Source organism: Talpa europaea (genome assembly GCF_964194135.1).
Source record: "Talpa europaea genome assembly, chromosome: 14".
Lineage (NCBI taxonomy): Eukaryota > Metazoa > Chordata > Mammalia > Eulipotyphla > Talpidae > Talpa > Talpa europaea.
Window position 1 is genome coordinate 44,033,470 of NC_140082.1, and position 14,346 is coordinate 44,047,815.

At 34.0% G+C, this 14,346-nt stretch overlaps 1 protein-coding gene across 22 annotated transcripts in view; it reads left to right on the forward strand.

Annotated features, from left to right (window-relative positions):
- Window positions 1-14,004, forward strand: part of CREM (cAMP responsive element modulator) — a gene marked incomplete at both ends in the record, with an annotated part of 62,147 nt that extends 48,143 nt beyond the window's left edge. For 7 of the 22 annotated variants that reach the window (XM_084254256.1, XM_084254242.1, XM_084254260.1 and 4 more), the window contains 2 exons: window positions 7,909-8,065; window positions 13,860-14,004. In XM_084254256.1, coding sequence (XP_084110382.1) covers window positions 7,909-8,065; window positions 13,860-14,004 — 302 coding nt within the window. Of the gene's footprint in view, window positions 1-4,091; window positions 4,128-7,908; window positions 8,066-13,446; window positions 13,592-13,859 lie in introns of those variants that run through there. The other 15 variants (XM_084254251.1, XM_084254257.1, XM_084254246.1 and 12 more) reach the window with 3 other exon arrangements.
- Window positions 14,005-14,346: the final 342 nt, after the last annotated feature.

Consider the following 14,346-nt stretch of genomic DNA (forward strand, 5'->3'; position numbering starts at 1 on the left):
CTGTCATGCTCTTGCGTGCAGAACTGCCCGCGGACTGGCCATTTAGGGGTTCTTTGAGCTCCTGCTGGGCCCCTGCTGAGGGATTCAGCCAGCGTAGGGCGAGGTGGGCGCCTGCTGGGGCTTTACCCTGGGCAACTCGCGTTTCAGGGCGCCCTCTGGTGCTCAGGGAAGGAAGTGCATGTCTGAGTATTGTGCCCCAGACGCAGCTGTTTCAGTTTGTAATCCAGTCATTCTTTCCACGGTTTGGTTTTCTTAGTTACAGGTGGTAATTTCGACTCAGTTGCTGATGTCCTTTCTGTGGTTCAGTGTTGTTTCTTCAGTGATGTCTTATTTCTAACTCAGGCATGAATTTGTAGTCGAATTCATGAAGAATGGGTGATCTTAAACAGCTTCACCGCAATTCGGCTCTTTAGAGTTAATGGGTCTCAACGCTTTATAGGTAGAATAATCTCATTGTAAGACCTGTATTGAATTTTTTTAATTATCTTGAAGAATTATTGTTTGTCACAAAGAAGTTTTAGAAATGCTACAGATTGCAGAAGCTCTCAAATGACAAATTTTTAGATTGTCTTGATATAATCTAAACTTTGATACTTAGAACCAAATTTGTTCTTTTTTTGTGCATATATCTATTTTCTAAAAATTATTTCTGTCTTCACTAAGCTTGTAATTTCAGTGCTCCGTTTGACTTGTCTAGGCATAAAGGCTTGTGTAAATAAAATGATTTGAAAACATATAAAGAAAGTTTAAGGTAAAAATTTGCATAAAATTTTAAGCATTGCTTGTGAATAAATGACCAGTTTTGTACATTTATGTTTACAGAATAAGCATACCATCCTGGGAGATTTTTTTCATACTCAATTTTATCCAATGTTGCACATAATTTCCAAGTTAAAATTTTCAAAATGCCAGAACTTTAAATGTCAAATTTTTCACAAGACCTCATTGTGCCTTTGGAAATCATTGTTTTTGGAAATGAGTTCCTCACAGAATCAATGCTTTTTAAACATGAAAAATACAAATACATATATACACAAGCACATAAATATTTTTCCATTAAGGAGCTCAAAGAGGAGAGGGTTTAAGGGATTTTTAAAAAATATAATAGAGCGACTTTAGAACTCAGGTCTTTGGATTCTGAAATCTGGACTAATGGTCTAGATCGGCAAACCAAGTGAATTGATGTAGACCACTGGCATGTAAACTGTTTGACCATCATAGTGCAGTATATCTGGTGTGTGTGTGTGTGTGTGTGTGTGCGTGTTCATCTACCCTACATTTTTATAAAACAAATGTCCGAAATAATGCTTTTTTTAACCAAATGTGAAGTATTCATACTTATCTGACCTTTTCTGACTTTAAATGCTCTTCTTGACCTATGAAGTTCACTTTTTCACCAATAATCTGTACCTTGTAGTTTGAAAAACTTGTCTAAACTAAAATCAGGCTCCTAACAATAATGGCTGGCCTGGGAAAGGTCTTAGGAACATTTAATTATAAAATGGATCGTGGAATCAAATATGGAAAGTGAGTATTTTGTATAGAATCGTATTACTGATTCTGTTGAATATGGTTTAAATTTTTATTAGAAATAAGTCTTGGCTATAATTGTAAGCTGATTATATTAGGAGTATCACTCCATATCTTTTGGACTCTGAGTCTGAAAAATTTTAATAAGTTATTTACAGCCTAGATTTCTGAATTATTAAAAACAAACATTTCAACATTTCAACTTAATAAAATTTAGAAAACAGTGTCATACTTAACATTTGACTTATAAGAACAGATTCCATTTTACCTTTGTGAAAGGAGGCTACTGGAAATGATTTTTGCTTAGAAACTTTCACATAATAGAATGGTTTAGATCAGGTTGTAACAACTTCTTAAAGTTGGTAGCAGAGAAAGTTAAAATCATTTTGGTAGTGAAAATGACAAGCCACTTATCTCCCCTAAGTTTCTATAAAATTCCAAATCTGTATGGAAGGTTAACTGAAATTTCCTACATACTCTTTTCCATTATTGTTGAAAAATATTTAATGAAATATAATTTGGGATTTTTGTTTCACTATTTTATTTGCCTCTATGAATATATTACCTAATAAAATAATTATGATGGTGCTTTCTTGCATTTATGTAAACTTTAAAAATCATTCACTGTTACAAATAAGCAAGTAAAAAATATGGTAAATGTGATCAAGGAAACTAAGATCATGAGAAATCCATAGAAAATAGGTAATATAGGTTAAAGAGTAGAAAATAGGTAATATAGGTTAAAGAGTAGGAAACCATATATATATTTTTTTAATTACCTTTTTTAAAAGATTTATTTATTTATTTATACAAGCACTGGGTACAGTCAGAAGCGCGGGAGGGTGAGAGAATTCACCAGAGCCAGAGCGGGGAACAGAACAGGCAGAGTGATGAAATACACTGCTGAGGGGAACAGTGGGCAGCAGGAGAGGTCTGCAGCGCCATATGGGACCCTCACCCGGTGGCCAGGGATCGAACCGGCGCTACAGAGGCTGCGGGCAGCTTCACAACCCAGCGCTCAACCGCTGCGCCACCAGGGAGGCCCAGGAAACCATATTTAAATATCCTAGATGAGAAGTACTTTCCTGCATTCTCCCTTACATATAAGATGATGCACTAAGGAAACATTTATTTCACATGTAATAGAACACAGGTCAGGGTAAGTAAATGACTCTAGTAAGTTTAAAAACTAGCAAGTGGACCTTCAGACTCCTTGTCCAATTCTGTTCACACCATATTCATTGCTCCTCAAAATTCACATGACATTTTGAATTAATGCTGTTACGTGAGTAGAATAGCATAGTTTATATACTACTTATAAAATATACAAAATGAAGTTGGTATCATTTTAAGTAGTTAAGATTGATTTTTCCCCCCTAGAATATTGTTACTCTCATAGGAAAATGCAGCATATATTTGTCATTATATAGAACTTTAAATTTCAATATTCATAATTTCTCATCTTTCACATTTTTTTTGACTCGAGATTTTCATTTAATAAACAACTTAGGAAAGGGCCCTTATGTATAACTTTAAGTAAAAATATGTAATAACTTAATTCTATGTGGTTTCTGTATTACAGTAATTGTCAACACGTTTGAAAATGTTTAGTACCTAATAGTCACGTTTATGTAGGATTTAATGTTGCTGAAAAAAGTGGAACAATAGAGGAGGGAAATTTTTTGACAGTGTGAGACACCAAGCAAGAACATCCAATTTGGGCATTAGAAATACTGATACAGTGATAGGGAGGGAGAATTCCAAAAAAGAACAGTGAAAATGTCAATAGGGAAAGAAGTCCCCTAGTTATTAATATGACTTCTATGGTAACCCGGTTACTCATTATTTGGATGTATTTGCGATTAGTGACACATAGTGAAATGAAATATGCAGGTAGCAACTCCACATATTAAACTGTTTTTATTTCAATTAATATGTTCAGTATTACAGAGATCTCAATAAACAAACAACTGGATAAAATCACCATCGTTTGGGGTATTGATAAATTGTTTAACTTTAGAAGATATCAAGATAGGCATTTGGCTGGGTTTCTTTTTTTCTTTGTTCCTCTTCTTAGAAATGAGAGGTTTTCCAGTTTTTTTTATTACCAGTCTGATGAGATTAATCATTTGGTTATTTGTGATTCTCTGCTTTTGAAGTTCTGTTTTTAATGATGCAATATATTGAAGAGGACATTTTCTGTTATCTTTTATTTCTCTAAAGGGATATAGCAAAATGTAGCTTAAATTTTTAAAACTTTTTAATGGGCATATTTTTAGAAAAGATAAGAAATAGAGTCATACATTTCATTCTGTCCCCCAGGTTTGTTAGAAGGGAAACTCCCAGGGAAAATATATTTATGGATGTTATGTACCTTTTAACTTATGTAGAATATAAGCATAATTTGGAACATTGTCTTTCAGAACTTAAGGAAGGGAAGAGGAAGGGAACTAACATTTGCTGAATGCCTACCATGTGCCAGGCACTGTGCTAGACACTTTGACATACATTACAGGGTTTATTGTGAGTATTAAATGAGATACTGTATCCCCATTTTACAGATGAGGAAACTGAACTTGCCCCAAATCACATGGCTGGTAAGTGGCAGAGCTGGACTAGAACCCAGACTCCAAATCCCATGCTTTTTCTGCTGTACCGTGTTTAAAGCTTGCAAAGAGAGGTATGAAGTTAATGACCAGAATTGAGAGTTCTAGGAATTTTCTTTTCCCATGAAATATTTGATATTAAATCTAAAAAAATATTTTTCATGTCAGGAGAGAGATGGTTAAAAACACACTATCAATACAACTCTTCTGCTTCTGTAATGCCAGGTTAGATGACTAGTATATAAGGGAAGATTTAGGAAATGCTTTTTATCAAGAATGGACAGTTTGAATAAATACGAAGCATCATTAGAATTTTCCATGTCTAATGTTAAAGACTTAAAGGCCCAGCTATAATAGTAGCTAATAATAGTCTTACAATAATAAGACTGCTATTTCAAACACTCAAAATGACAGTGGGCTTGTGTATAACTCTGAGAATTTCAAAATTTACTTCATAGTGCACATATAAACTCACCAAGCCCCTATTAATATACCAAGTACTAGATTCTAAGGGATACCATGGTAAAAAAAAATATATATCTGACTTTTTTTAAAGTTTTTGCGACTTTAAAAAAATATATTTTTTTAAAAAAAATTTTTTCTTATTCTGTTTTTTCAATTGCAAGTTTAAAGCCACTGATGACCTATTTTTGAAGATAACATACCTTGAAATTCTAGAATAAATATTAATTTGGATACTTTTAGTAGAAGATGGGACAGGAATTGGCCTTTAAAAAAAGGACACAGGAATGAAAACATATTAAAGAATATAGGATGTTTCTGTGAACTGCAATCTTAGGTATCTAATCTGCTTTAACCTATCACTAAAATGATAGTAAATGACATCTGAAGTTAAGATGAAAACTTTTTTATAATTTGTTTCAAAAACAGAATGTTTTGACATTAGATTTCCTCAGAAGAAGAGATTCCCTTTGCCCATCTTTTTTTAATGTATTTATTAATAAGGTCATATATAAACATAATCCATTGATTATTCAGTGACCATTAGAAATGTGCCATCATATAGATTCTTTAAGATATTATGGAAATTTATAATAATTCCTACTAATTTATCTATATTATGTTTTAATTAATGAGCTACACATCTGATTTTTGTTGAAGGAGATAAAATGAATATCTACAATGTCTTAAAACTTGTAATAAAAGCCTATTTGTTAGCTAACATCCAAGAATGAAGTGCATTCAAATATACAATTTTTTCCAAGCTACATTTCAAAGTGATGTTTTTTCCTGAGCTGTTGCTCAAATATGTTTTAAGAATGTTTCTTTGGAATTGCCATTATTCTTCATAGTGCCAAATTGAGTCCTCTCAGGGTGTTTTGAGCTTTTGGAAACAGGCAAACATTTGGAACCATTTCTGATTAATATCAGTAAATGAACTTTCTTTTTTATCTATGAATTATTCCCACCCCTTCCTTAAAAAAAAAAAAGAATACTCTTTAACTTTTGTATAACATATCAGCATTCTGCTCTAACTTTATAGTACAGAAAATAGATGGATACAAAACTAGATCGACAGTATAATGAACCCGTCTGTACCTTTCTATTAATTTTATTGCAGATAATTGTAAGTGATGTATAGAAACAACCACTCTAGATCAAGTTTGTATCCACACTGCCTGCAGTGCCAACACAGTGATACTTAGATTTCTCATTCGTCACTCACTGTTCCAATTTTGGAAAACCTGTGTTGCCTTCAGCTATTTCATTGTTTCAGCCTTTATTAGCTCATAAACTTCTTCCCTTGATGTGGGTAAAGAGAAGAGGGAACTATGTTTCGTGCTTCATTCTATCTCCTTTGATAATATGATTAAAATATAAAACAAAAAAACTTTAGTGAGGTGTTTATGACTGGTTTTAAAATTATCTTCTGAAATATTACAGAGCTATGAAATTGTCTCCAACATATGAGACATCTGTGATCTCTCTGCAGTATTTTAAATAGTCACAAAAACCAATTTAGGAGCTTCCCTAGGTTTTCTGAGAGATTTTGCTGGTGATGATTATTTTTATCACAGTTACTTTTGATCACCACTGTTTTTTTAATTACATATAGAAGCAGTATAATCTTATAAGTGGTATTTTTGTCAATCTTATGAAGACTTTTTAAAGCAATCATCCTGCCAAATCACATTTTTTGGTTTTTTTCTCACCTAATTTTTGAGTGGGGTTGAGGGGGAGGAACTAAAAAGAATCACATGGATAGAAGTTTTATTGACTTTTTAAATTGCTTGACTTTTTAGTGAAAAGTCAAGTTTTTCCACATAACCGAAAAACTTTTCTGGGTAACGTTTTGTTTTTATTCATTGGGTATTAATTCATTATGGAAGTGCTATTTTTCATATTTTGACTGACATTTTGTTTCAGACCAATTTTTATAGAATTTATAGCCTTTTAAAATCTTTTTCATATATTCAGCTTTGAGAGAGCATGTATTTTGTAATATCAGTGTCACATTAACTCTGCACCATATGTTCTCAAAGTTGAAACAATGGTGGTAGACATATGTCTCATCAGTTAAATCCATCTGTCTTTTCTAGGAAGTTGTGTTTATTGCAGAAGACAGACAAACTTTGACTATAAATTCAGAGACTTTGAGGACTGACATTTAGTATTCAGCTTGAATACTAAATAAATGTTAAGTCTGTCATTTAACTGATGATAATTAGAAAATATTTTTTAAAAAATGAATACTTAAAAATGTGTTATCTCAAGAAGCCAAAGAAACACAAAAATTTTCTTTCCCCAGAGAAACCAGTTTTAAGCAGAACTTTGCTGTTTTTCATTTGGTTGGTTGTTTTTAAACTGAAAACACAGTGAGCCAGATTCCTTTTAGTACCTCAGTCATTTTCTGGTGATTGGCCTTATACTTAGACATACAATAACTGTTTCAGTTATGATACAGGGTTTAAGAAAATCTCTTAACTGGGATAGTCAGAAGATGGAGATACTCTGCTGAAATGAAATTTTTGCAGTGGTGTGTTATAGTCACTTCCCACTGATTTGTTAGAGCCCATTGTTAAATTTTCCAGATTTTTGCGGGCTGGTTTTAAAATAGGCATTATTAAAAGCTACATGCACACACATAAATATATGTATGTGTGTATATATATATACACATATAGACACAAACAAAGGTTACATTAAAACACTAAAAATTCATTGTTTTTAATTATTTTATCTATGTTCATTAGATTATTTGCATCTATTTTTATCTGTATGGTGTGCTACTTACTGTGTATGTCTTCCCAACTCTACATTCAATGAAATCACATTGGTACTTGAAATTGGTACGGTGGAAGTATTTACTTCATGGGAATAGACAAATGCTATAGATCAGGACTTTATTCTTTTCCTCCAGAGAAATAGGCTTTATTTGTGAATAGACTCTATTAAATTTATTTGTGAAATTTCCTCTCTAGAGGAAATTGTCAAACATTTATCACCACACCACTAATTTCAGGTTAAACTATCTGTTGAAAGCCTCTCTACATTATCCTTTGATTAAAACAACAACAACATCAAAACCTTTCTAACCTGCATTAGGGTATTTTTCTACCTTGAAAACAGCATGCTGAATGAATATCATTGTTCCAAAGGCTGGAGTTATTTCTATAATACTTGCATTTTAAACATTAGTAAGATCACTTCTTAATGATATGTAAAAAGAACCATGTTATTTCCAGGTCAGTTTTATATAAAATATCAAGTTGTAAACTATATAAGCTTGTAATATTTTGTTTCATTACAGCCGCCACTGGTGACATGCCAACTTACCAGATCCGAGCCCCAACCTCTGCTTTGCCACAGGGAGTAGTGATGGCTGCCTCACCAGGAAGTTTGCACAGTCCCCAGCAACTAGCAGAAGAAGCAACACGCAAGCGAGAGCTGAGGCTAATGAAAAACAGGTAAGATATTGCATTAGAAATCAACAGCCTCCTTTAGGACATGCAATTTGTTGCTGTGAGGCTTTAAAAAGAATTACTTTTCATAAGTTATTTCTCCCAAGTTAAGTGTTATGTGACAATTTATGTGGGTTTGTGCTTGTTCGTGATGATCAGTTGTCTTCTCGTCACTTCCTGCACATGAACTCAGGAGGAGTACAGTCCTATGTATTGTAAAGGTAATGTTTAATACAGTCATTTTTTTAAGCAATGATGGAAAAACTTTATTATAGATATTTATTTTGTATGTGATACTACTTTGTGAAATAGGTGATGACTTTTTAACTTCTTTATGAGCAAAATAAATTGAAGCATGAGTTGAGAATTTTCTTAGTCTTTACATGTAGTTTTATCTCTTGTAACTTTTTTCTCTGTTACATTGAAATACATATTCTAATCAATTCTAGTCAAGTGCAAATACAAACAATAGAGAGAATTAAAATTACCCATAGCTCAACCACCTAGAGATACCTACTAGTATTATTGTATGATATTTCCAGTCCATTATCTTATTTTATCATTTATTCTGGTGCTGTCTCCATAATTTTATTTTTTAAATACCAGTGTAATGCTGTCTTCTAAAATTCTTATCAAAATTTAACTTACATATTATTTCTTGGTTTAATTTTATTGTGGAGAATGGTACAAATTAATCTGATTTTTGAAATGAACAGAATAGTAAGGGTTATCCCAGTAGTCTTGCATCTTATTACTAAGTATTAAATATATTTATCATTTTAAGAAAACAAAACATTTCAAATGGACTCATGTGCTTGTCTGTAGTCAGGACCACATGGTAGTAGTTAATTTACTAGATGTTAGCAACCTAGTCAATCTAGAAGTTGTGGCTTTGAGCCTATAAAATTCAGATATAAGTATTGAATTCTTTGCTGTCCTTTGTAACTAAACTAGTAGCAGCTATATTCAGCTTATGATAACTTTTAAATGATATAATTAGATATATTATAGAACTCTTTAAGTTGGCTACAGTTCCCAATCTGCTTGTATATATATAGATCACACTAGATGGAATTTTGTATCCTGGAAATATCAACAGATTACCCAAAATAGGATCTTAAAGATATATACATCCTTGGGACCTCCCTGGTGGCGCAGCAGGTTGAGCGCAGCACTGTGAGGCTATCTGCAGCCTCTGCAGTGTGCGTTTGATTCCCTGCCATCCAGGGAGATTCCCACATGATGTGGCAGACCTCTCCTATTGCGCCCTCTGTTCCCCTCAGCAGTGTATTTCAGTTGTCTGCCTGTTCTGCTCCCAGCTCTGTCTATGGTGAATCCTCTCACCCTCCTGCGCCTCTGGCCTGTACCCCAGCTTTGTATAAAAATAAATCTTTAAAAAAAAAAAAAGATAGGGCCTCTCTGGTGGCACAGGCGGTTGAGTGCAGCACTGTGAAGCTGTCCGCAGCCCCTGCAGTGCCCGTTAGATCCCCACCGACGTTGGAGCAACCCACATGGCAAGCAGACCTCTCCTGTCTTGCCCGCTGCTCCCCTCAGCAGTGTGTTTCGACAATCTGCCTGTTCTGTTCCCCACTCTATCTCTGGTGAATCCTCTCAACCTCCTGCACATCTGGCCTGTACCCTAGCTCTTGTATAAATAAAATAAATCTTAAAAAAAAAAAAATATATATATATATACATTCTCCAGATTTAATGAGTCATGCTGTATTCATATTTTTTCCATCAGCAGAATTTGGCTGAGAAATCCTGAATGGATGGATTTTGAATAATGTAATATCATTATTTTGTATGGAACTTGTTATCTACAAGTTCCATAAAGATCCACAACTTTGATCTGATGTGTGATGTGGATACTTTAAAACTGTACTTTCAGAGATCTCTAGAGCTCTGATTGCCTCTCTCATCATAGAATGCACATTTTGAAGTAGTCCATAAATAATAAATTTTGATAATACTGCAAACTATAAAATTGTTCACTGATGTCTTATTCTCCTAAGAAGAAAGTAATTGGAAGTAGCCCTCTTATTTCCTTTTTTGTCATTATTCCCTACCTTTATTTTTAGATGAAAAAACTTTGTCAGTAGAACTACCAAAATGAAATAAATAGATAAAATTTTAGGCAGGTGGTTCCCATAAACATGTTCTTCAGCTACCTATATATGCATGTGACATTTCTGAAATCTCATAACATTTTGGTCTTTTAGAAAACAATTAGCTAATAACGACTTGTGTTTTGGTTATAAGAGAAATGGAGACTTTAGGTGTGGTATTTTGATCTTACATAGCTTGTCTAGCAGTATGTGCTGCTAAAACCAAGAATCAACAGTATCATCAAGGATACAGGCTCCTCCTCCTCCCTGCTTTGTCATCTTCAGCATGTGACATTTGTTATTAAGATCACAGTTGGCTACCACACATCTATGCAGTGCACTAGAGCTAAAAATTGGAACTGGCTGACCCTTCTGAAAGGTTTACTTGGAAGACTCTCCCAGCAACTTTCACCCACATTTCATTGACTAGAAATGTAGTCCATGTTGCTTAACAATATGATATGAGAAATGTGAAATTGAGCTATTTTGCCCTTGTTCAAACATTGTCGAGTGTACTTCTCAAACTTGTAGGCAATATAATATATGCTATATATATCACTGTAATATAAGCTGTCTATCATTGACCAAAATGTTGTTCATTATGTTATGCATGACTGTAGCAAATAAAATCCATAGCTGCATGGGATTCTGATAACAGCCTTTAGTTTCCAAACCTCAAGTTCAGAGCAAGACTAGAAAAAGCAGATGGCAAATGGCTATTAGGTTGCTCAGTATCTTATATTCAGCATATGGTATGTTATGCTCAACATATGGTATCTGCTCAGTACAATAGATATCTGTGGAGCAAGTTCCATAAGTAAGCTTTAAGTGCTATCTACAGTTTCCTTAACTCTCACATAACTTGCTCATCAGAATAGTTATGACATTATCCTTACTTAACAGATGAGGAAGTGAGGTTCAAAGAGGTTAAGTACTAGGTTGGTTAAAACTGCAAACCAGACAGAATCAGAAAACGCAGTCAGATTCTCTTTACTCCTCATTGCACTATAACACCAGAGCCTCCTCAAAAACATCTCCGTGTAAACTTCAGATTCTACTTCATGGAATGGAATGTGTGGGTTTTACCATTTAGTATGAGAGACCTCATATTCTCTCTCTCTCTCTCTCTCTCTCTCTCTCTCTCTCTCTCTCTCTCTCTCTTTCTCTCGCTGTTACTCTCGCTCTCTTTCTCTCTTGCTGTCTGTCTGTCTGTCTGTCTGTCTCTCTCTCTCTCTGTTGCTTTTTTTTTGGGGGGGAGGGGGAGCTGACAGATATTTAGCTATGTTATATTTCTACCAACCCAGCAACCATTTTTATCTTGGCATGGCCAACTTTTCCATTTTGCCATGCATTTGCTCTGTATGCTGAGGATATGTTCAGACAATTGCAATGTCTGAAAACTGAGCTAGCTATTAATAGAAGAAGCAGGTGTTTTCCATAGCGGGGAAATACTTCGGAATGTACCATCTACTGTTGTGATCATTAAAAGCTTTGTGTGGGGGACATATTCGCTCTGGTATCACATACACAAGAAATATAAAATAAGGATATGTATGATAAACAGTACACCTTCGTAAACAAAATTTTAAAAATTAAATATCTCACAACACTGCAGTTTGTTTTGTAAAATAGCTATCTTCCTTCCAGATGTACAATTTAATAACAAGATAAAAATCACAAAGCCTTGGTATTTATAAATGTATTTTAGTTCTGTGGAAAAGAATTAAATTATATTCCTAAGCTGGCAAATTTATAAGTATACTTGTATTTCTTCTTTATCTTTTGCTTGTGATTCATTTAGATTAAATTAATCTGTATCAGATTTAATTCACTTACACATTTTTTATTTCTTGTTAACTAGTTGAGAAGTCAGAACTTTGTGAGTTCACTGGATGAGTGTGTTTTTCTTGGCTAGGAAGTAGGGGTTGATTTTTTTCCTGTAGTTCATTGGGGTTTCAAGGTTCCTTTTCTGTTGACTCTTGTTTCCCACAGAGAAAACACAGATAACCAGTTGTTAGTGAGAGTTACTTATGCTAAAAATGAAATAGAATTGGCAAAATCTGTGGCAAGCATCACACCTAGTTCAGAATCATAGCAGTGCTAATTTGACAGTACAATAACTGTTGTTTGGACATTAAACATAACGTCTATTAAAATATATTTATTTAGTTATAATATCTGTTTTAATGTAGGCCTTTTGATGTAAAGATACCCCAAAGACAGTATTCTCAATTGAATATCCCAAAAGAAAGTTGTTATCAGAGTGTATACTCTACAGAGGGAGTTAAATGATGTACTTGCTACCCACTCCATCCTAAAATAATAGGAGAAAGAAAGAAATATTGACTACATTCATTGTTTTTGTTTTTGTGGAGCTATACAAGAAAGTGACTAACTCAACTCATCTATTTGTTGTTCTGGTCGTTGGTCTGTTCTTTCCTTTGGGCATGCCTACATCCTTTACAATTCAGTATATTGGATAGTAAAATCATGTGATTAGAGAACTGTCTTGAAAAACACTTTTGAGTAATTAGCTTCCTTTTTATAACATTAATGGTAGTATTCTTACATTCCTATATTTAAATCTGAATCATTGAGTATTGTATTATGTCTGAATCATTGATTGTTGCATCATGTACCTCCCTTCTCTCCTTCTTTAATTATCAAGAGCAGTGTGTATTTTATTTTGGTTTATGAAAATGTGCACGGTTCGTTTATTGTCATTTTTATCTATGTTGTTTTCTAGCCAATAATCCGTTTCTTGCAGTCATGATTGATCTTATATGTTTTACTGAGATTTAGTCTTAGAGAATTAAAATCTTCAATATTAACATTTTAGGTTTCTGAGGATTAATTTCTCTAATAGTTTTTGATCAAATGAAGTTAACTCGTGATAGAATATGTGGCTTTTGGTGGACAAAAATAATTACGAGAATTGAAAGGAATTGTGAATGTGTTTGTAGAAATTCCACCAGGGGATGTAGTCCTATTGTTTTTGTGTTACTCTAAATAATTCTGGTCACATCACAGAATGTTTGCCCTAAGAAAATGCCATTTATGACAAATGCTAGATGAATTAATTGTGCTCTCAAGTTGTTTCTGTTGTCTTAGTGTAATCTTACAAAAAGGCATGTGCTTGGGTATATTTGTTGTGTTGCTTTGCACAGACCTTACCCAGGATTGGTTGGCTGTTGAGTTTGGGGGGCAGAAGTTTATTGAGCCACTCTGGATTGTGCTGGGAGGTTGTTCCTTTAGTTATTTGCCTTGTGTTGGTTCCAGGGAAGCTGCCCGGGAGTGTCGCAGGAAGAAGAAAGAATATGTCAAATGTCTTGAAAACCGTGTGGCTGTGCTTGAAAACCAAAACAAGACTCTCATTGAGGAACTCAAGGCCCTCAAAGATCTTTATTGCCATAAAGCAGAGTAACTGTCTTTGACTTGGACCTTGTTTACTATGAACTCTAATCAAGGCAGGAGATGCAGCAATTCTACTAATTGCCATGTGGACTTGTAGAAGGGACACTTGTGACCCTTAAGAATCCAGTTTGGCATAGTGTTTGAAATTGAATTGGGAATGTTGTTCCAAGATTTAGAATCCAACCATGATCACATTTACCATGCTTACTTCAGACTGTTTGTCAATAGCATGCAAAAAATGTTTTGTTTGCCCTTTTGCTTCTACCTTTTTTTTCCAGGGAAGCTGCTAAAGAATGTCGACGTCGAAAGAAAGAATATGTAAAATGTCTGGAGAGTCGTGTTGCAGTGCTGGAAGTTCAGAACAAGAAGCTTATAGAGGAACTTGAAACCTTGAAAGACATTTGCTCTCCTAAAACAGATTAGTAGAAATATATAACTATGAACTGATTACAACATGTACAGTTGCTTTTGAAGGCAATACAATATTTAGCCGGCAAGAATTATGGCTTTTTTTTTTTTGTATCATTCAGCGTATTCTGTCTAATCTCTAACATTCCTAAAATGCTTCACTGTATGTAGTTAATTCTTAGCTGTAACTTCAATTTTTAAAAAGAAACAAAGTATAAACAAAGTTTGTAACAAATTCTTAAAATGCAATATTTGTAAGACTTGTTCCAATGCTACATATATACAGTTCCCAATCTCTATGTCATGAATAGCGTCCTATGCAATAATTTTTTTTTGCAGGTCTTAAGAATCATTTTA